The 21,992-nt window shown below is 47.7% G+C and overlaps 1 protein-coding gene across 1 annotated transcript; it reads left to right on the top strand.

Moving 5' to 3' along the window:
• The first annotated feature begins 203 nt into the window (after positions 1-203).
• On the top strand, positions 204-21,483 carry CALR3 (calreticulin 3). The gene is made up of 9 exons (XM_035287135.3): positions 204-349; positions 536-637; positions 5,333-5,536; positions 13,006-13,100; positions 14,741-14,926; positions 15,864-15,971; positions 16,055-16,186; positions 19,236-19,328; positions 20,171-21,483. Exons 1-9 carry the CDS (start codon positions 259-261, stop codon positions 20,312-20,314), a joined length of 1,155 nt encoding a protein of 384 aa, XP_035143026.1. The 5' UTR covers positions 204-258; the 3' UTR covers positions 20,315-21,483.
• Positions 21,484-21,992: the final 509 nt, after the last annotated feature.

Genomic DNA, 21,992 nt, shown 5'->3' with positions numbered 1-21,992 from the left:
AGAGCCAGAAGGGACTACAACTCCCGGGAAGCACAGCGTCCCGGGGACCAATGGCACCCCGAATCACAATCGCGGGGCATCATGGGAGTGGTAGTTCCGGGACGGGCCCGACGTGCCCCGCGCCGCAGCGACCTATGAGACCTCAGGTCATAATCACGAGACGTGACAGGAGTGGTAGTTTCGGGGCGCGCCTGAAGAGCCGCAGAGACCGCCGGAAGCGAAGGGGCGGTGGCGCCAGGAAGCGTAGTGCACGCCCCCATGGCCGGGGCTCCGGTCCCACTCTGGGCCATCTGCTTGCTGCGGGTGGCGCTGGCTACCGTTTATTTCCAAGAGGAATTTCTAGACGGAGGTGAAGGGGTGACGCCCGTGGTGGCAAGGGTGTAAGCTCCCCTATCTCCTCCCCTCTAGGGCTGGCCAGAGTCGCCGCGGGGTCGATGGCAGCGAACCCTCAATTATTCGAGGGTCCCCCTCACCTTTCCCTCGACGCAAATTAACTGTTATCAGCTCTAACCGGTGTTATTTCCCCTCCCCACAGAGCACTGGAGAAACCGATGGGTGCAGTCCACCAATGACTCCCGTTTTGGGCATTTTAGAGTCTCGTCGGGGAACTTTTATGGTCATAAAGAGAAAGATAAAGGTTAGTGTAGAATCAGGACCAAATCGAGCCTAATGTTACATTTTCCATAGCAACCTTTCAAGGTAGTTACGGCACAGCCAAAAGCTTTTATTCCCATTTTACACATGAAGACCTTAAGGCATAGACTTTAAGGCAAGGCTTCCTTATCTTTTGTTGTTGTTTTCTCTCTCCTTTCTTTTCTTTTCTTTTCCTTCTTTCTTTCTTTCTTTTCATTTCTTTTCCTTTCTTTCTTTCTCTTTCTTTTTCTTTTTTTTTTTTTTGAGACAGAGTCTTGTTCTGTTGCCCAGGCTGGAGTGCAGTGGCATGATCTTGGCTCACTGCAACCTGCGCCTCCCAGGTTTGAGCAATTCTCCTGTCTCAGCCTCCTGAGTAGCTGGGCCTACAGGCGAACGCCAGCACACCCAGCTAATTTTTGTATTTTTAGTACAGAAGGGGTTTCACCATGTTGGCCAGGCTAATCTCGAACTCCTGATCTTGTGATCCACCTGCCTTAGCCTCTCAAAGAGCTGGGATTACAGGTGTGAGTCACCACACCTGGCCTCCTCTCTCTTTATTGCCGAAGATTGCTCCTTTTTTTTTTTTTTTTAAAGCAGGAGTCCGTCTCTGTTTCCCAGGCTGGAGTGCAGTGGTACGATTTTGGCTCACTCAAACCACCGGCAGGATTCAAGCAATTCTCCTGTTTCAGGCTCCCTAGGAGCTGGGATTACAGGCATGCACCACCATGCCTGTTTCAGGCTAATTTTTTTAGAGACAGGGTTTCATCATGTTACCCAGGCTGCTCTCAAACTCCTGGCCTCAAGTGATCCTCCCCTTAGCCTCCCAAAGTGCTGGGATTATAAACGTGAGCCAAGGTGCTTGGCCTATTATTATTATTACTATTACTATTATTTTATTGGTATTAGGTCCCCTGAAGTCCAAGGAGACATATTCAGCTTATTTGGCATAATAAAATCATACAAGAGGCCGGGCACGGTGGCTCACGCCTGTAATCCCAGCACTTTGGGAGGCCGAGGCAGGTGGATCATGAGGTCAACAGATCAAGACCATCCTGGTCAACAAGGTGAAACCCCGTCTCTACTAAAAATACAAAAATTAGCTGGGCATGGTGGTGCACACCTGTAGTCCCAGCTACTCGGGAGGCTGAGGCAGGAGAATTGCTTGAACCCAGAAGGCGGAGGTTGCGGTGAGCCAAGATCGTGCCATTGCACTCCAGACTGGGTAACGAAAGAAACTCCGTCTCAAAAAAATAAATAAATAAAATCATACAAGAAGCACTGTCACATATTCAATGGTGTTTAACCTTTGGATTATATTTATATAAATGTGTTGGCCAGACATGGTGGCTCACGCCTGTAATTCCAGCACTTTGGGAGGCTGAGGTGAGTGGATCACAAGGTCAGGAAATGGAGAACATTCTGGCCAATGTGGTGAAACCCTGTCTCTACTAAAATAGAAAAAATTAGCAAGGCATGGTGGCACACACCTATAGTCCCAGCTACTCGGGAGGCTGAGGCAGGAGAATTGCTTGAACCCAGGAGGTGGAGGTTGCAGTGAGCCCAGATTGCACCACTGCACTCCAGCCTGGTGACAGGCCAAGACTCCATCTTAAAAAAAAAAAATGTGTTATGAGTATCCATTACCAAAATTGCCCCTCTTAAAAGATGCTAGTCAAGTGCACATGGGGATCAAGGGCTGTTCCCCTCAGAGGGAAAAGTGGGCTCCTCCTCTCATTTTAATGTTTGCATTAAAAAGAAAAATATGGGGCCGGGTGCGGTGGCTCACGCCTGTAATCCCAGCACTTTGGGAGGCCAAGGCGGGTGGATCACGAGGTCAAGAGATCGAGACCATCCTGGTCAACATGGTGAAACCCCGTCTCTACTAAAAATACAAAAATTAGCTGGGCATGGTGGTGCGCGCCTGTAATCCCAGCTACTCAGGAGGCTGAGGCAGGAGAATTGCTTGAACCCAGGAGGCAGAGGTTGCGATGAGCTGAGATTGTGCCATTGCACTGCAGCCTGGGTAACAAGAGCGAAACTCCGTCTCACAAAAAAAAAAAAAGAAAAAGAAAAATATGGGGCCGGGTGTGGTGGCTCACACCTATAATCTCAGCAGTTTGGGAGGCCGAGGCGGGTGGATCATGAGGTCAAGAGATTGAGACCATCCTGATCAATGAGGTGAAACCCCTTCTCTACTAAAAATACAAAAATTAGCTGGGCGTGGTGGTGCACACCTGTAGTCCCAGCTACGCAGGAGGCTGAGGCAGGAGAATTGCTTGAACCCAGAAGGCGGAGGTTGCGGTAAGCTGAGATCGCGCCATTGCACTCCAGTCTGGGTAACAACAGCAAAACTCCGTCTCAAAAAAAAAAAAAAAAAAGAGGTTGAGACCAGCCTGGCCAACACAGTGAAACCCCATCTCTACTAGGAACACAAAACTTAGCCAGGCGTGGTGGCACATGTCTGTAATTCCAGCTAATGGAGAGGCTGAGGCAAGAGAATCGCCTGAACCCAGGAGGCAGAGGTTGCAGTGAACAGAGATTGCTTCACTGCACTCCAGCCTGGGCACGAGACTCCATCTCTGGGAGTAGTGGGGGAAGAGCTAATTCAAGCTGAAAGTTTGAGGACAACTGTTCGGAAAGCAGATCCCAAAAAACAGAAGTCAGTGTTTTGAAGTGTAGAAGTTTGGGATCATTGGTACAGACAAAGTTGAGGGAAGCTTAACAGAATTTTGACATCTTTCTATGCAAGGCTTGATACATAATTGCCATGATCTGATTAGACAAGGTGGTCTTTTTCTTCTGAGAAGGCGTATTTAACATTTCATCCTGAAGATGTTAACAGTCTTGGCATCTCGTGTGCCATCTGGTCTGAGTTAGGTACAGGACAATCCTGGAGGCAGTTAACCTGTAATCAAAGGTCAGCGGTTACAAGTGGAGGAGGCGTAGTCTCTGGTCTGTCCTAGCCATTTACAGAACAAGAGCAATGAGGAAGAAGGTTAACCTATGATCTAAGAAGCAGAGGTTACACCTGCAAGCTGCATGACTCAGGGCACACATCTCACCCAAGGCTTTTATTTTATTTTATTTTATTTTATTTTATTTATTTTGTTGATTCTGTTGCCCAGACTGGAGTGCAGTGGTGTGATCTCGGGTCACTGCAACCTCCACCTTCCAGTTTCAAGCGATTCTCCTGCCTCAGCTTCCCAAGTAGCTGGGACTACAAGTGCGTGCCACCATGCTCGGCTAATTTTTGTATTTTTAGTAGAGATGGGGTTTCACTGTGTTAGCCAGGATGGCCTCGATCTCCTGACCTCATGGTCTGCCTGCCTCAGCCTCCCAAAGTGCTGAGATTTCAGGCGTGAGCCTCCGTGCCCAGCAGCTATTTTATTTGTTTTTTTAAAACAGTGTCACTCTGCCACTCAGGCTGGAGTGCAGTGGGGCAGTCTCGGCTCCTCCACCTCCCAGGTTCAAGTGATTCGGCTGCCTCAGCTTCCCAAGTAGATGGGACCACAGGCACCTGCCACTATGCCCAACTAATTTTGTATTTTAAGTGGAAATGGGGTTTTGGCACCATTAGCCAGGCTGCTCTCAAACTCCTGACCTCAAGTGATCTACCCGGCTCAGCCTCCCAAAGTACTGAGATTACAGATGTGAGCCACCATGACTGGCCTCTTAAGCCTTTTAAATTGTATTTGCTTTTATATATGTGAAAGTTTAGGCTGGGCGTGGTGGCTCATGCCTGTAATCTTAGCACTCTGGGAGGTGGGAGATGGGTGGATCACCTGAGGCCAGGAGTTCAAGACCAGCCTGGACAATGTGGCGAAACCCATTCTCTACTAAAAATGCAAAAATTAGCCAGGTGTGGTGTTGAATGCCTGTAGTCCCACCTACTCAGGAGGCTGAGGCAGGAGAATCACTTGAACCTGGGAGGCATCAGTTGCAGTGAGCAAAGATTCAGCGTGGGCAACAGAGCAAGACTCTGTCTCAAAAAAAAAAAAAAAAAAAAAAAAAAAAGGAGGTTTAGTGTTCATAAATAAAGTTTTATTAGAAAACAGCCACATTCATTCATTTATATTGTCTATGGCTGCTTTATGCTGAAAAGGCAGAATAGAGTGGTTAGGAAAGAGACCAAATGACCCACAAAATTTAAAATACAGGTGACCTGGCCGGGTGCAGTGTCTCGCGCCTGTAATCCCAGCACTTTGGGAGGCTGAGGCGGGCAGATCATGGGGTCAGGAATTCGAGACCAGCCTGGCCAATGTGGTGAAACTCTGTCTCTACTAAAAATACAAAAATTAGCTGAGCATGGTGGCACACACCTATAATCCCAGCAGCTACACGGGAGGCTGAGGCAGGAGAATCACTTGAAGTCAAGAGGCAAAGGTTGCAGTGAGCTGAGATTGCACCACTGCACTCCAGCCTGGGCAACAGAATGAGACTCTGTCTAATAAATAAACAAATAACAGCAGTATGTTAAAAACAAATACTTTCAGGTGTGTAAAATACAAGTTGTATGGAAGCAGCGTGCCTGCTAGTAGTGTGCCCATTATGCAGGATTGTGTAGTGCTCTGTTGGCACCAGATCACTGTTAATGGCTAGGACATTTATGGTTGGGAGTAAGGGAAAGACATCCATTTAACTTCCTGCATTACTGAGCACAACATCGTTCCTAATCATTCATGAGTATTTTTGTTCAAAGGTCTGCAAACCACTCAAAATGGCCGATTCTATGCCATCTCTGCACGCTTCAAACCGTTCAGCAATAAAGGGAAGACTCTGGTCATTCAGTACACAGTAAAACATGAGCAGAAGATGGACTGTGGAGGAGGCTACATTAAAGTCTTTCCTGCAGACGTTGACCAGAAGAACCTGAATGAAAAATCACAGTACTATATTATGTTTGGTGAGTTTAGGTGGTACAACACCACCACTTCTAGTGACTTTGAAAACCCTCCCACTTCACAGGATCTTTAGACTAGACTTTGCTAACATAGTGAAGGTTAGTAGTATTGAGTATATCGGATCCAAGGTTTATAGCACTGTTAAACTGAATTAATATAGAAAGCAACTGTACCAGTCTGTTGTATTCCTGAAAAAGTTATTTATTCACCATTAGTGCAGCCCTCATGCAGGCTAAGGATTCCTTACCTGAAATGTTTGGGACCAGTGTTTTGGATTTTGGAATTTTGGAGTATTTGCATTATCCTTACTGGCTGAGCATTGTTAATCTGAAAAAACAGAAATCCACAGTGCTCCAGTGAGCATTTCCTTCGAGCATCACGTTGAGTCTAAGAGCTTTGGATTTTGGAACACTTCAGATTTGGAATTTTTTGATTTGGGATGCTCAACTTGTGTGGTGTTTTTTTTTTGTTTTGTTTTGTTTTTCAAGACAGAGTTTGGCTCTTGTTACCCAGGCTGGAGTGCAATGGCGCAATCTCGGCTCACCGTAACCTCCGCCTCCTGAGTTCAAGCAATTCTCCTGCCTCAGCCTCCCGAGTAGCTGGGATTACAGGCACGTGCCACCATGCCCAGCTAATTTTTGTGTTTTTAGTAGAGACGGGGTTTCACCATGTTGCCCAGGATGGTCTTGATCTCTTGACCTCATGATCTGCCCACCTTGGCCTCCCAAAGTGCTGGGATTATAGGCGTGAGCCACTGCGCCCGGCCCTCTTTTTATTTTTGAGATGGAGTTTTCACTCTTGTTGCCTAGTCTGGAGTGCAATGGCAGTGGCACAGTCTTGGCTCACTACAACCTCCACCTCCAGGGTTCAAGCAATTCTCCTGCCTCAGCTTCCTGAGTAGCTGGGATTATAGGCATGCACCACCATACCTGGCTAACTTTTTTGTATTTAGTAGAGATGGGATTTCACTATGTTGGCCAGGCTGGTCTTGAACTCCTGGCATATCTCGAACTCCTGGCTTCAGGTGACCCACCCGCCTTGGCCTTCCAAACTGCTGTGATTACAAGCCCGAGCCACCACACATGGCCTCAACCTGTGTTTTCAATCCTTCAGGACTCAGTAAACCTTGGTCACGGACCAAATTGGCCCACCATCTGCGTTTTTTTTTTTTTTTTTTTTTGAGATGGAGTTTTGCTCTTGTTACCCAGGCTGGAGTGCAATGGTGCGATCTCGGCTCACCGCACCCTCCACCTGGGTTCAGGCAATTCTCCTGCCTCAGCCTCCTGAGTAGCTGGGATTATAGGCACGCGCCACCATGCCCAGCTAATTTTTTGTATTTTTAGTAGAGACGGGGTTTCACCATGTTGACCAGGATGGTCTCGATCTCTTGACCTCGTGATCCACCCGCCTTGGCCTCCCAAAGTGCTGGGATTACAGGCGTGAGCCACCATGCCCGGCCCACCATCTGCGTTTCTATGACCCATGAACTACAAATTTTGTTACATTTTTAACTGGTTGGAAAAAAATCAATACAAGGATGACATTTTGCGATGCATGAAAATTGTATGAAATTTGGCTGGGCGCAGTGTCTCACACCTGTAATCCCAGCACTTTGGGAAGCCGAGGTGGGTGGATAACGAGGTCAGAAATTGAAGCCCAGCCTGGCCAAGATGGTGAAACCCCGTCTCTACTAAATATACAAAAATTAGCCAGGCATGGTGGCTCAAGCCTGTAATCCCAGCACTTTGGGAGGCCGAGGTGGGTGGATCACGAGGTCAAGAGATTGAGACCATCCTGGTCAACATGGTGAAACCCCGTCTCTACTAAAAATACAAAAAAATTAGCTGGGCGTGGTGGCGTGTGCCTGTAGTCCCAGCTACTCAGGAGGCTGAGGCAGGAGAATTGCCTGAACCCAGGAGGCGGAGGTTGCAGTGAGCCGAGATCGCGCCATTGCACTGCAGCCTGGGTAACAAGAGCGAAACGCCGTCTCAAAAAAAAAATTAGCTGGGGGTGGTGGCAGGCACCTATAATCCCAGCTACTCGGGAGGCTGGGCAGAGAATTGCTTCAGCTTGGGAGACAGAGGTTGCAGTGAGCTGAGATTGCACCACTACAGTACACATTCCAGCCTGGGCAACAGCAACACTTCATCTCAAAAAAAAAAAGAAGGCCAGGCATGGTGGCTCACACCTGTAATCCCAGCACTTTGGGAGGCTGAGGCAGGCAGATCACAAAGTCTGGAGTTCGAGACCAGCCTGGCCAAGATGGTGAAACCCTATCTCTACTAAAAATACAAAAATTAGCCAGGTGTGGTGGCAAATGCGCATAATTCTAGCTACTCAGGAGGCTGAGACAGGAGAATCACTTGAACCCAGGAGGTGGAGGTTGCAGGGAGCTGAGATTTCACCACTGCACTCCAGCCTAGGGGAATACAATGAGACCCCATCTCCGTTAAAAAAAAAAAAAAAAGGCAATTAGATGAAATTTAGATTTCAGTGTCCCTAAATGAAGTCTTACTGGAATGCAGCCTCACGTTGTTCATTTATATGTTGTCTGTGGCTGCTTGCCAGTAGCTGTGGCAAAGTTAAGTTGTCATGACACAAATCATTAGGCTTACAAAGCCAGAAACATTCTACCCTCTGGCATTTATAGAAAAAGCCTGCAAACCTCTGGAAAATATTAAATGTCTCCTAAAACCAGGGGTACTTGATTAAAATTTATGCTGGAACTGGGAAGGAGTCACACTGGGCCACAGGAAATAGACATAAATATAGTGTAACTTGCAACTTTAAGAGTTAATGTACCTCAGGCTGGATGTGGTGGCTCATGCCTGTAGTCTCAGCACTTTGGGAGGCTGAGGTGGGCAGATTACTTGAGGTCAGGAGTTTGAGACCAGCCTGGCGAACATGGTGAAACCCCTTCTCTACTAAAAGTACAAAAATTAGCCAGGCATGGTGCCACATGCCTGTAATCCCAGCCACTCAGGAGGCTGAGGTGGGAGTATCACTTGAACCCGGGAAGTGGAGGTTTCAGTGAGCCAAAATAGTACCATTGCACTCCAGCCAGGGCAACAGAGTAAGACTCTGTCTCAAAAAAAAAAAAAAAAAAATCGGCCAGGCGTGGTGGCTCATGCCTGTAATCTCAGCACTTTGGGAGTCCGAAGCAGGTGGATCACCTGAGGTTAGGAGTTCAAGACCAGCCAGGCCAACATGGTGAAACCCTGTCTTTAAAAAAAAAAAAAAATCATCCTTAGCCAGGCACAGTGGCTCATGCCTGTAATCTCAGCACTTTGGGAGGCCAAGGCAGGAGGATTATTTGAGTCCAGGAGTTTGAGACTAGCTTGACCAACATAGTGAGACCCTGTCTCTACAAAATATTTTTTAAAAATAGCCGGGCGCAGTGGCTCAAGCCTGTAATCCCAGCACTTTGGGAGGCCGAGGTGGGTGGATCACGAGGTCAAGAGATCGAGACCATCTGGTCAACATGGTGAAACCCCATCTCTACTAAAAATACAAAAAATTAGCTGGGCATGGTGGCGCGTGCCTGTAATCCCAGCTACTCAGGAGGCTAAGGCAGGAGAATTGCCTGAACCCAGGAGGCGGAGGTTGCAGTGAGCCGAGATCGTGCCATTGCACTCCAGCCTGGGTAATAAGAGCGAAACTCCATCTCAAAAAAAAAAAAAAACAGAAGAAAAAAATGGATATCCAGAAAAATCTGCCCAGGGAGGATGATAAGCCCAGGAGTTTGAGACCAGCCTGGGCAACACAGCAAGACCCCATCTCTCAAAAAATTTTTAAAATTACAGTTGTGGTGGTGTGTGGCTGTAATCCAGCTACTCAGGAGGCTGAGGCAGGAGAATCCCTTGAACCCAGGAGGTGGAGGTTGCAGTGAGTCAAGATCACGCCACTGCACTCCAGCCTGGGCAACAGAGCAAGACTCAAAAAAAAAAAAAAATTAACCCAGTGTGGTGATGTGCACCTGTGGTTCTAGCTACTCAGGCGGCTGAAGCAGGAGGATCTGCTGAGCCAAGGAATTTGAGGACGCAGTGAGGTATGATCACACAACTGCACTCCAGCCTGGATGACAGAATAAGACCCCACCTTATTCTGTATTTAAAAAGAAGAAAAAAAAATACTCTATATAGCATATGTCTACTACATCTGAATGGCCAAGTAGCCTAATTTGGGGTTAAAAAAAGATTGAAATAAACTTTTCTTAGTATTTCAGTTTTTAACTCAACAGTTCCATTTTACTCAAACCCGCTCTGTCACTATTGGAACACTTTGTTGTAATGAGTCAGCGCCAGCCATTAGTGTGAGGGGAGCTTGCTGAGGGTGAGGTGTTAAGGAGGAAGAGAAGAGAAGCACAGTCATTGTCAGAGCCTTAACATTTGCATAAATACTTATGCACAGGTGGGGCATGGTGGTTCCCATCCGTAATCCCAGTACTTCGGGAGGCCAAGGCAGGTGGATCACGAGATCAGGAGTTCGAGACCAGACTGGCAAACATGATGAAACCCCATCTCTACTAAAAATACAAAAATGACGACCGGGCGTGGTGGCTCACACCTGTAATCCCAGCACTTTGGGAGGCCAAGGTGGGCGGATCACCTGAGGTCGGGAGTTCAAGACCAGCCTGACCAACATGGAGAAACCCATCTCTTAAAAAAACAGTACCTGGGTATGGTGGTACATGCCTGTGGTCCCAACTACTTGGGAGGGTGAGGCAGGAGAATCACTTGAACCCAGGAGGTGGAGGTTTCAGTGAGCTGAGATTGTGCCACTGTTCTCTAGCCTGGGAGATAGAGTGAAACTTCACCTTAAACAAAAACAAAAAAACCCCCAAAACTTTAATAAAACTAATATTAGCTTGCGTGTAACCACCCAAGGGGTTCAGCTTGCCCATAGCCTAGGCAGAGCAGATTCATCAAGACATGGGAATTCCAACAGAGAGAGAATTCACATAGAGATTGCTGTGCAACAGACCAGAGTTTTATTATGATGATGATTTTTTTTTTTTGAGATGGAGTCTCACTCTGTCGCCCAGGCTGGAGTACAATGGCATGATCTCGGCTTACTACAACCTCCGTCTCCCAGGTTCAAGCAATTGTCCTGCCTCAGGCTCCCAAGTAGCTGGGACTACAGGCTTGAGCCACCAAGTCCAGCTAATTTTTGTACATTTTTTTTTTTTTAGACGGAGTTTTGCTCTTGTTACCCAGGCTGGAGTGCAGTGGTGTGATCTTGGCTCACCACAACCTCTGCCTCCTGGGTTCAAGCAATTCTCCTGCCTCAGCCTCCTGAGTAGCTGGGACTACAGGTGCATGCCACCATGCCCAGCTAATTTTTGTATTTTTAGTAGAGACGGGGTTTCACCATGTTGACCAGGATGGTCTCGATCTCTTGACCTCATGATCCACCCGCCTCGGCCTCCCAAAGTGCTGCATTTTTGTACTTTTTAGTAGAGATGGGTTTTCCCCTTGTTGGCCAGGATGGTCTCAATCTCTTGACCTCGTGATCTGCCCACCTCAGCCTCTCAATGTTCTGGGATTACAAGCGTGAGCCACCGTGCCTAGCCTGTATTTTTAGCAGAGACAGGGTTTCACCATGTTGGCCAGGCTGGTCTCAAACTCCTGACCTCATGATCTGCCTGCCTGAGCCTCCCAAAGTACTGGGATTACAGGAGGGAGCCATGGCACCTGGCCCCAGAGTTTTTTTATTACTCAAATCAGTCTGCCTGGGCTTTCGAGGAGCAGAGTTTTTTTTTTGAGATGGAATTTCGTTGTTGTTATCCAGGCTGGAGTGCAATGGCATGATCTCAGCTTACCGCAACCTCCACCTCCTGGGTTCAAGCAATTCTCCTGCCTCAGCCTCCTGAGTAGCTGGGACTACAGGCATGCGCCACCATGCCCAGCTAATTTTTTTGTATTTTTAATAGAGATGGGGTTTCTCCATGTTGACCAGGCTGGTCTCTAACTCCTGACCTCAAGCAATCCACCTGCCTTGGCCTCCCCAAGTGCTGGGATTACAGTGTGAGCCACCGCGCCCAGTCAGCATTTTTTTTTAATTGAGATGGAGTCTTGCTCTGCTACCTAGGCTGGAGTGCAGTGGCCCAGCTCTCAGCTCACTGCAACCTCCACCTCCTGGGTTCAACTGATCCTCTCACCTCAGCCTCCTGTGTATCTGGGACTACAGGTACACACCACCATTCTCATTAATTTTTGTATTTTTAGTAGAGACGGGGTTTCACCATGTTGGTGAGGCTGGTCTTGAACTCCTGGTCTCAAGTGATCCCCCCCACCTTGGCCTCCTAAAGTGCTGGGATTACAGGCCACTTTGAATATTTAAATGAGCTTCAGAACACACTAAGAAGTGAGTGGAAAGCCAGGACATTGTCCTTTAACAGCAATAAGATATTTGCATGTGACCAGGTACAGTGGCTCACACCTGTAATCCCAGAACTTTGGGAGGCCAAGGCAGGCGAATCACCTGAGGTCAGTAGTTTGAGACCAGCCTAGCCTACAATGCAAAACCCTATCTCTACTAAAAATACAAAAATTAGCTGGGCGTGGTGGTGCATGCTTGTAATCACAGCTAACTACTTGGGAGGTTGACACAGGAGAATCACTTAAACCTGGGAGGTGGAGATTGCAGTGAGCCAAGATTGCACCACCTCACTCCAGCCTGGGCAACAGAGAGACTCTGTCTCAAAAATAAACAAATAAATAGGCCAGGCGCGGTGGGGTGGCTCACGCCTGTAATCCCAGCACTTTGGGAGGCCGAGGTGGGCAGATCATGAGGTCAAGAGATTGAGACCATCCTGGTCAACAAGGTGAAACCCCGTTTCTACTAAAAATACAAAAATTAGCTGGGCGTGGTGGTGCATGCCTGTAGTCCCAGCTACGCGGGAGGCTGAGGCAGGAGAATTGCTTGAACCCAGAAGGTGGAGGTTGCGGTGAGCCAAGATCGTGCCATTGCACTCCAGTCTGGGTAACAACAGCGAAACTCTGTCTCAAAAATAAAAAAAATTTGAAAATAAACAAATAAATAAATAAATTAGTGTGAATATCTGATTATTGGATTATACCTGATTATATTTAAGAAAAATGGGCTGGGCTCAGTGGCTCACGCCTGTAATCCCAACACTTTGGGAGGCCAAGGCAGGCGCATCACCTGTGGCAGGGAGTTGGAGACCAGCCTGACCAACATGGAGAAACCCGTCTCTACTAAATACACAAAATTAGCCAGGCCCGGTGGCCCATGCCTGTAATCCCAGCTATTGGGAGGCTGAGGCAGGAGAATTGCTTGAACCTGGGAGGAGGAGGTTGCGGTCAGCTGAGATCGCACCACTGCACTCCAGCCTGGGCAACAAGAGCAAAACTCTGTTTCAAAAAAAAGAAGAAGAATGGTTATGGGGTGGCTATTCTATGGTGATGCATTGTGGGAAAAAAATGAGAACAGCTAATTTTTTTTGTAGGACCCGATATTTGTGGATTTGATATCAAGAAAGTTCATGTTATTTTACATTTCAAGAATCAGTATCATGAAAACAAAAAATTAATCAGGTGTAAGGTAAGTGCTCCTGTATACAAATAAATGAGTGTTAACTCTTACCTGATGATAACTTAGTTTAGAGAAAATAGTTTTGATCGTAAAGTACTTAACTGAGCCAGGGATGGGTCTTTGTAAACATGTCTCCCATTCCCGGTTTCCAGTTTAGGGGCCCATCAGAGATACTTGTCTTCTTGACTGGTTTCCTGAAGTCTTTACCCCAAAATGAGAGGAGGGCACTCTCATTTTTTACTGTGAGCTCTGACATATCATTTGCACCAGGAGGATTACAATAGGACAGTCACATTTCAGCCACATCCATCCTCATTCATGGATGAAATATTCAGGATGAAAAAACATTCTGGAGAAATGGCCTGGCGCAGTGGCTCACACCTCTAATCCCTGCCCTTTGGGTGGCTGAGACAGGAGGATCACTTGAGCCAAGGAGTTCCAGACCAGCCTGGGCAACATGATGAAACCCTGTCACGGCCGGGCGTGGTGGCTCAAGCCTGTAATCCCAGTACTTTGGGAGGCCGAGGCGAGTGGACGTGATCCAGACCGCCAGATCTCTTGACGAGATCAAGACCATCCTGGTCAACATGGTGAAAGCCCCTCTCTACTAAAAATACAAAAAATTAGCTAGGCAGGGTGGCGCGTGCCTGTAATCCCAGCTACTCAGGAGGCTGAGGCAGGAGAATTGCCTGAACCCAGGAGGCGGAGGTTTCGGTGAGCCGAGATCACGCCATTGCACTCCAGCCTGGGTAACAAGAGTGAAACTCTGTCTCCAAAAAAAAGAAACCCTGTCACTACAAAAAATACAAAAATTAGCCAGGTGTAATGCTAGGAACCTGTGGTCCCAGCTACTCAGGAGGCTGAGAGGCGAGGATCACTTGAGCCCGGGAGGTCAAGGCTACAGTGAGCTATGATTGCACCACTGCACTCCAGCCTGGGCAACAGAGTGAGACCTTGTCTCTAAAATACATACATACATACTGCATAGTTAGACCTGCATTAAAACATTGAGGGGCGGGGTGTGGTGGCTCATGCCTGTAGTCCCAGCACTTTGGGAGGCCAAGGCAAGTGGATTACCTTAGGTCAGGAGTTTGAGACCACCTTGAACAACATGGAGAAACCTCGTTTCTACTAAAAATACAAAAAAATTAGCCAGGTGTCATGGTGAATGCCTGTAATGTCAGCTACTTGGGAGGGTGAGGTAGGAGAATCGCTTGAGCCTGGGAGGTGGAGGTTGCAGTGAGCCAAGATCACCTTATTTCCCTCTAGTCTGGGCAACAAGAGCAAAACTCTGTCTCAAAAAAAAAAAAAAAAAAAATCAATGGTTGGCCAGGCACGGTGGCTCACGCCTATAATCCCAGGACTTTGGGAGGCCAAGGCAGGTGGATCACCTGAGTTCAGGAGTTCCAGACCAGTTCCTGATGAAACTCTACTAAATACAAAAACTTAGCCAGGCATGGTAGCAGGTGCCTGTAATCCCAGCTTCTCAGGAGGCTGAGGGAAAGAGAATCGCTTGAACTCAGGAGGCAGAGGTTGCAGGAGCTGAGATTGCACCACTGCACTCCAGCCTGGGCAACAGAGCAAGACTCCATCTCAAAAAAAAAAAAAAATTGAGGGTTTGTTAACACTTTTCCCCCTAAAATATGCAGGTTGATGGCTTTACACACCTCTACACTCTAATTTTAAGACCAGATCTTTCTTACGACGTGAAGATTGACGGCCAGTCTATTGAATCTGGCAGCATCGAGTATGATTGGAACTTAACATCACTCAAGAAGGAAAAGTCCCTGGCAGAATTGAAAGACCCGGAGCTAACTGAAGACAACAAAGCCCAGGTGTGAATTTTTCCTGCTCAGCTCTAGAAAGTGCACAAATAGGCCCGGCGTGGTGGCTCACGCCTGTAATCCCAGCACTTTGGGAGACTGAGGCGGGCGAATCATGAGGTCAGGAGTTCGAGACCAGCATAGCCAATATAGTGAAACCCCGTCTCTACTAAAATATACAAAAATTAGCCGGGTGTGGTGGCACACACCTGTAAGCCCAACTACTCGGGAGGCTGAGGCAGGAGAATCACTGGAACCCAGGAGGCAGAAGTTGTAGTGAGCTGAGATTGTGCCACTGCACTCCAGCCTGGGTGACAGAGTGAGACTCGGTCTCAAAAAAAAAAAAAAGAAAGTGCACAAATATGGTTTGTAAGTACCCAGTTACTGGACAATTGCTGCATGGCTGGTAGCCACGATGGCAATATTGTACCACCAAATGCCCTCCCCAGAGCACACAATGGAGACCAGCCACATCTCTACACATCTGGGTATCATAAAAGAGTTGGGTTTTTTTGAGACAGAGTTTAGCTCTGTCGCCCATGCTGGAGTGCAGTGGTGTGATCTCAGCTCACTGCAACCTCCATCTCCCAGGGTTTCTTCATGTTGGTCAGGCTGGTCTCAAACTCCTGAACTCAGGTGATCTGCCCGCCTTGGCCTCCATGGGTGCCAACATGGTGAAACCCTGTCTCTACTAAAAATACAAAAATTAGCCGGGTGTGGTGGCACACACCTGTGGTCCCAGCTACTCGGGAGGCTGAGGCAAAAGAATCGCTTGAACTCAGGAGGAGGTTGCAGTGAGCCGAGATTGTGCCACAGCACTCCAGCCTGGGCGACAGAGCAAGACTCCGTCTCAAAAAAAAATAAAGAAAGAAAGAAAACAAAAACAGAAGCAACAACAACTACATGAGCATCTGACTGATGTTTCCTTTTTCCTTACATGTCTGTGAAGGACTGGGAGAAGCACTTTCTGGACGCCAGCGCCAGCAGGCAGAGTGACTGGAATGGTGGACTGGATGGGGACTGGCAGGCCGCAATGCTCCGGAAGCCCCCGTGCCAGGTGTGTGGCCTCTTCTCATGATTCCAGGGCTGCCCCTCCCCTGTCCAGGTCATTGAGACCACCCTTTTTTTTTTTTGATACAGGATGGCCTGAAACCAGAAGGTATTGATAGAGACATTTGGCTCCACCATAAAATGAAGAATACCAACTATTTGACACAGTACGACCTCTCGGAATTTGAGAACATCGGTGCCATCGGCCTGGAGCTTTGGCAGGTCATTTGGTTTTAAATTTGCTTCAGTTTTTTTGGTGTGTGTGTGTTTTGTTCTGTTTATTTTTTTGTTGTTGTCTTTTTTTTTTTTTTTTTTTGAGGTGGAGTTTCGCTCTTGTAACCCAGGCTAGAGTGCAATGGCGTGATCTCGGCTCACCGCAACCTCTGCCTCCTGGGTTGAGGCAATTCTCCTGCCTCAGCCTCCCGAGTAGCTGGGATTACAGGCACACACCACCATACCCAGCTAATTTTTGTATTTTTAGTAGAGATGGGGTTTCACGATGTTGACCAGGATGGTCTCGATTTCTTGACCTCGTGATCCACCCGCCTCAGCCTCCCAAAGTGCTGGGATTACTGGTGCGAGCCACTGCACCTGGCTATGTTCTGTTTATGTTTTGAGACTGCATCTCATTCTGTCACCGAGGCTGGAGAGCAGTGGCATGATCCTAGCACTGCAGCCTCAGACTGGACCCAAAGATCCTTCCCCCTCAGCCTCCCAAGTAGCTAGAACTACAGGCACAAGCCACCACACCCAGATTTTGTTTTTGAGAAATGAGGATCTCACTATGTTGTCTAGGAGAATTTGGATCTCCCAGGCTCAAGCAATCCTTCCACCTCAACCTCCCAAAGTGCTGGGAGTTTTTTTTTTTTTTTTGTTAATGTTTTGGTGATCCCAGTGGGCTAGGTGGCTCATGCCTGTAATCCCAGCACTTTGGGAGGCCAACAGGGGCAGATCATGAAGTCAGGAGATGGAGACCATGCTGGCTAACATTAACAGGAAAACCCCATCTCTACTAAAAATACAAAAATCAGCCAGGTGTGGTGGTGCATGCTTGTAGTCCCAGCTACTCAGGAGGCTGAGGCAGGAAAATCTTTTAAACCTGGGAGGAATCAGTTGAACCTGAGAAGTGGAGAATGCAGTGAGCCAAGATTGCGCCGCTGCACTCCAACGTGGGTGACAATGCAAGACTCCGTCTCAAAACAAACAAACAATAACAAAAAAAAAACATGGCCAGTGCGGTGGCTCACGCCTATAATCCCAGCACTTTGGGAGGCTGAGGCGGGTGGATCACGAGGTCAAGAGATCGAGACCATCCTGGTCAACGAGGTGAAACCCCGTCTCTACTAAAAATACAAAAATTAGCTGGGCTTGGTGGCATGTACGCAGGAGGCTGAGGCAGGAGAATTGCTTGAACCCAGAAGGCGGAGGTTGCAGTGAGCTGAGATTGTGCCATTGCACTCCAGTCTGGGTAACAACAGCGAAACTCCGTCTGAAAAAAAAAAAAAACAGAGTGAGACTTTGTCTCAAAAAAAAAAAAAAAAGATTTTGGTGAACCCAGTGTGTAGCCAAGTTTGAGGAACCAATGCCCTAGAGGAAAGGATATTCTAGATATTGGTTTAAGCACCACCTACTATTCTTTTTTTGAGACAGAGTTTTGCTCTTGTCACCCAGGCTGGAGTGCAATGGCACAATCTCGGCTCACCGCAACCTTCTCCTCCTGGGTTCAAGTGATTCTCCTACCTCAGCCTCCCAAGTAGCTGGGATTACAGGCAAGTGCCACCACGCCTGGCTAATTTTGTAGTTTTAGTAGAGATGGGGTTTCTCCATGTTGGTCAGGCTGGTCTTGAACTTCTGACCTCAGGTGATCCGCTGGCTTTGGCCTCCCAAAGTGCTGGGATTACAGGCATGAGCCACCATGCCTTGCACCACCTACTATTCTAATTGCTGTTACAGTGCACAGTACGGAGCAAAATACAACTGTTTATATTTGAAAAGTTGTTATATATGTCACATCAATAATGAAGGCCTAGTACCCAGGGACAGTATGGCTCATGCCTGTAGTAGTCCCAGCTACTGGAGAGGCTGAGGTGGGAGGCTCATGTGAGCCCAGAAGTTCATTTTTTTTTTTGAGACAGAGTCACACTCTGTGACCCAGGTGGAAGTGCAGTGGCACAGTCTCAGATCACTGCAGCCTCTACCTCCCAGACTTAAGCAATCCTCCCACCTCAGCCTCCCAAGTAGCTGGCACTTATAGGCATGCACCACCACCTCTGATACTTTTTGTATTTTTAGAGACAGGGTTCACCATGTTGGCCAGGTTGGTTTTGAACTCCCGACCTCAAGTGATTCACCCGCCTCAGCCTCCCAAAATGCTGGGATTACAGGTGTGAGCCACCATGCCCAGCCAAGTCCAGAAGTTCAAATCTAACCTAGGCAAATAGCAAGACCCCATCTCTTAAAAAATAAAAAAAAAATTCACCTAAGTTTCATATACTTCCAAAGGAAAAAAGAAATGAAAAATAAACAAATAATAGCTGGGCACAGTGGCTCACGCCTATAATCCCAGCACTTTGGGAGGCTAAGGCGGGTGGATCACGAGGTCAAGAGATCGAGACCAATAGCCAGGCAAGGTGGCTCAAGCCTGTAATCCCAGCGCTTTGGGAGGCCGAGGCGGGTGGATCATGAGGTCAAGAGATCGAGACCATCCCGGTCAACATGGTGAAACCCCGTCTCTACTAAAAATACAAAAAATCAGCTGGGCATGGTGGCGCGTGCCTTTAATCCCAGCTACTCAGGAGGATGAGGCAGGAGAACTGCCTGAACCCAGGAGGCGGAGGTTGCGGTGAGCCGAGATCGTGCCATTGCACTCCAGTCTGGGTAACAAAAGCGAAACTCCGTCTCAAAAACAAAAACAAAGAATAAAGAGTAAAAGCACCGGATGCAGTGGCTCACGCCTGTAATCCCAGCACTTTGGGAGGCCAAGGTGGGCAGATCACCTAAGGTTGGGAGTTTGAGACCAGCCTGGTGAACATGGTGAAACCCTGTCTCTACTAAAAATACAAAAATCAGCTGGGTGTGGTGGCGGGCACCTATAATCCCAGCTACTCAGGAGGCTGAGGCAGGAGAATCACTTGAACCTGGAAGGTGGAGGTTGCAGTGAACTGAGATTATGCCATTGCACTCCAGCCTGGGCAAAAAGAGTGAAACTCTGTCTCAAAAAAAAAAAGGGAATAAAAAAATAATAATGAAGACCTTATTTTTTTATCTACAGGTGAGATCTGGAACCATTTTTGATAACTTTCTGATCACAGATGATGAAGAGTATGCAGATAATTTTGGCAAGGCCACCTGGGGCGAAACCAAGGTATGAAGCACATGATTAATTCTTCCTATGTCATTAATTTAGTTGTGTAATTTTTTTTTTCAAATGGAGTCTGGCTCTGTCACTCAGGCTGGAGTGCAGTGGCACAATCTCTGCTCACTGCAACCTCCGCCTCCTGGGTTCAAGTCATTCTCCTGCCTCAACCTCCTAAGTAGCTGGGACTACAGGCACATGCCACCATGCCCAGCTAGTTTTTGTCTTTTTAGTAGAGATGGGGTTTTACCATATTGGTCAAGCTGGTCTTGAAGTCCTGACCTCAGGTAATTCACCTGCCTCAGCCTCCCGAAGTGTTGGGATTACAGGCGTGAGCCACTGCACCCAGCCCCAGGTAAGGTTAGTATTAAAAGATTCCAGGGATTAGGACATGAAATCTTTTTTTTTTTTTTTTGAGACGGATTCTCATTCTGTCACCCAGGCTGGAGTGCAATAGTATGATCTCGGCTCACCGAGACCTCTGCCTCCCAGGTTCAAGCAATTCTCCTGCCTCAGTCTCCTGAGTAGCTGGGATTACAGGTGCACGGCACCACGCCCAGCTGATTTTCGTATTTTTAGTGAAGACAAGGTTTCTCCTTGTTGACCAGGCTGGTCTCGAACTCCTGACCTCATGATCTGCCCATCTCAGCCTCCTAAAGTGCTGGGATTACAGGTGTGAACCACTGAGCCCATCCAAGACATGAAATCTTTAGACTCTTCTTATTCAGCCTATCCCAGGTGGTGCGGAGGCTTCTGGAAGGCAGGGATCCCCTGAGTACTGACATGCATTTGGCTACATGGAAGCATAACCCCTGGCCTCTGTGGCTTTTGTTTTCTGTTTCTTTCTCCAGGGTCCAGAAAGGGAGATGGATGCCATACAGGCCAAGGAAGAAATGAAGAAGGCCCGCGAGGAAGAGGAGGAAGAGCTGCGGTCCGGAGAGATTAACGGTCACGAAAATTACTTCAATCGATTTCACAAAAGGAATGAACTTTAGTCATCCCCATTGGAGATAAGGATGTGTGGGAAAACGTCATTGTCACTTTATCTGTGTTTAAAACTCAAATGTCTACATGGTACTTTGTCCAATTTTCTTTGAGGAATGTTTTATGCTTTTCAGCGGTGCTGGTTGCCTCTCCCCTGGTGACCCCTCACAATGAGTTTTCTCTTCCCGACTCCATGTGCTAGAAGTCAGAGGCCAGCAAGGGTCTGACTAAAACCACAATCCCCTCTTCTTTTTCTGTTTTTTTTTGAGACAGAGTTTTGCTCTTGTTGCCTAGGCTGGAGTGCAATGGCAGGATCTTAACTCACAGCAACCTCTGCCTCCTGGGTAGTGATTCTCCTGCCTCAGTCTCCCGAATAGCTGGGATTACAGGCGTGTACCACCACACTGGCTAATTTTGTATTTTTTGGAGAGATAGAGTTTCTCCATGTTGGTCAGGCTGGTCTCAAACTCCTGACCTCAGGTGATCCGCTTGCCTTGGCCTCCCAAAGTGCTGGGATTATAGGCATGAGCCACTGCACCTGGCCTTTTTTTTTTTTTTTTTTTTTGAGATGGAGTCTCACTCTGTCACTGCGTTCTCCGCCTCTGAGGTTCAAGAGATTCTCCTGCCTCAGCCTCCTGAGTAGCTGGGATTGCAGGAGCCTGCCACCACTCATGGCTAATTTTTTGTATATATTTTTTAGTAGAGACAGGGTTTCACCATGTTGGCCAACCTGGTCTCGAACTCCTGACCTCGTGATCCACCTGCATCGCCCTCCGAAAATGCTGGGATTACAGGCATGAGCCACCTCGCCAGGCTGATCCCCTTTTCTTAACTCCCGAAGTGTTTATAGAGTATAAGTTGGCTGGGCAGTGTGTCTCACACTTATAATCCCATCACTTTGGGAGGATGAGGTGGGCAGATCACTTGAGCCCAGGAGTTCGAGACTCCCCTAGCTAACATGGTGAACAACTGTCTCTACTAAAAATACAAAAATTACCTGGGTATGGTGGTGTGAACCTATAGTCCCTGGTACTTCAGGCTGAGGATTGCTTGAAGGATTGCTTGAGCACGGGAGGCAAGAGGTTGCAGTGAGCCAAGATCGCGCCACTACACTCCAGCCTGGATGACAGAGTGAGACACCATCTCAAAAACAGATAAATAAATATATAGGTAAAACTTACTTTGAAAAAGAATGATGCTTGCTTTCCTCTGGCGGTGAGTCGTTAACAACAAATAAGAAACTCTTCTAACATGAAATCTTTACACGGTGGCTCACACCTTTAATCCCAGCACTTTGGGAGGCCGAGGCAGGCAGATCAACTGAGGTCAGGAATTGGAGACCAGCCTGACCAACATGGTAAAATCGCATCTACTAAAAATACAAAAATTAGCCAGGTGTGGTGGTGCATGCCTGTAATCCCAGCTACTCAGAACTCTGAGGCAGGAGAATCACTTGAACCCAGGAGGCATAAGCCACCGCTCCTGGCCTAAATCTGGTTTGTACCTGTAGTGCAAACATCTTGGGAGGCTGAGGCAGGAGAATGACTTGAACCCAGGAGGCAGAGGTTGCAGTGAGCCAAGATCACACCACTGCACTCCAGACTGGGCAACAGAGCGAGACTCCATCTCAAAAAATAATAATAAGGCCGGGCGCTGTGGCTCATCCTGTAATCCCAGCACTTTGGGAGC

This window comes from Callithrix jacchus, chromosome 22, assembly GCF_049354715.1.
Source record: "Callithrix jacchus isolate 240 chromosome 22, calJac240_pri, whole genome shotgun sequence".
NCBI lineage: Eukaryota > Metazoa > Chordata > Mammalia > Primates > Cebidae > Callithrix > Callithrix jacchus.
The sequence above is the reverse complement of the archived record's forward strand: the minus strand, read 5'-3'. Positions and strand labels throughout refer to the sequence as shown.

Coding starts and splice junctions, on each gene's coding strand:
- CALR3 (XM_035287135.3), top strand. CDS start 259: ATGGCCGGGGCTCCGGTCCCACTCTGGGCCATCTGCTTGCTGCGGGTG. Junction 638..5,332: donor TCATAAAGAGAAAGATAAAG/GTTAGTGTAGAA, acceptor TTTTGTTCAAAG/GTCTGCAAACCACTCAAAAT. Junction 5,537..13,005: donor ACAGTACTATATTATGTTTG/GTGAGTTTAGGT, acceptor TTTTTTTTGTAG/GACCCGATATTTGTGGATTT.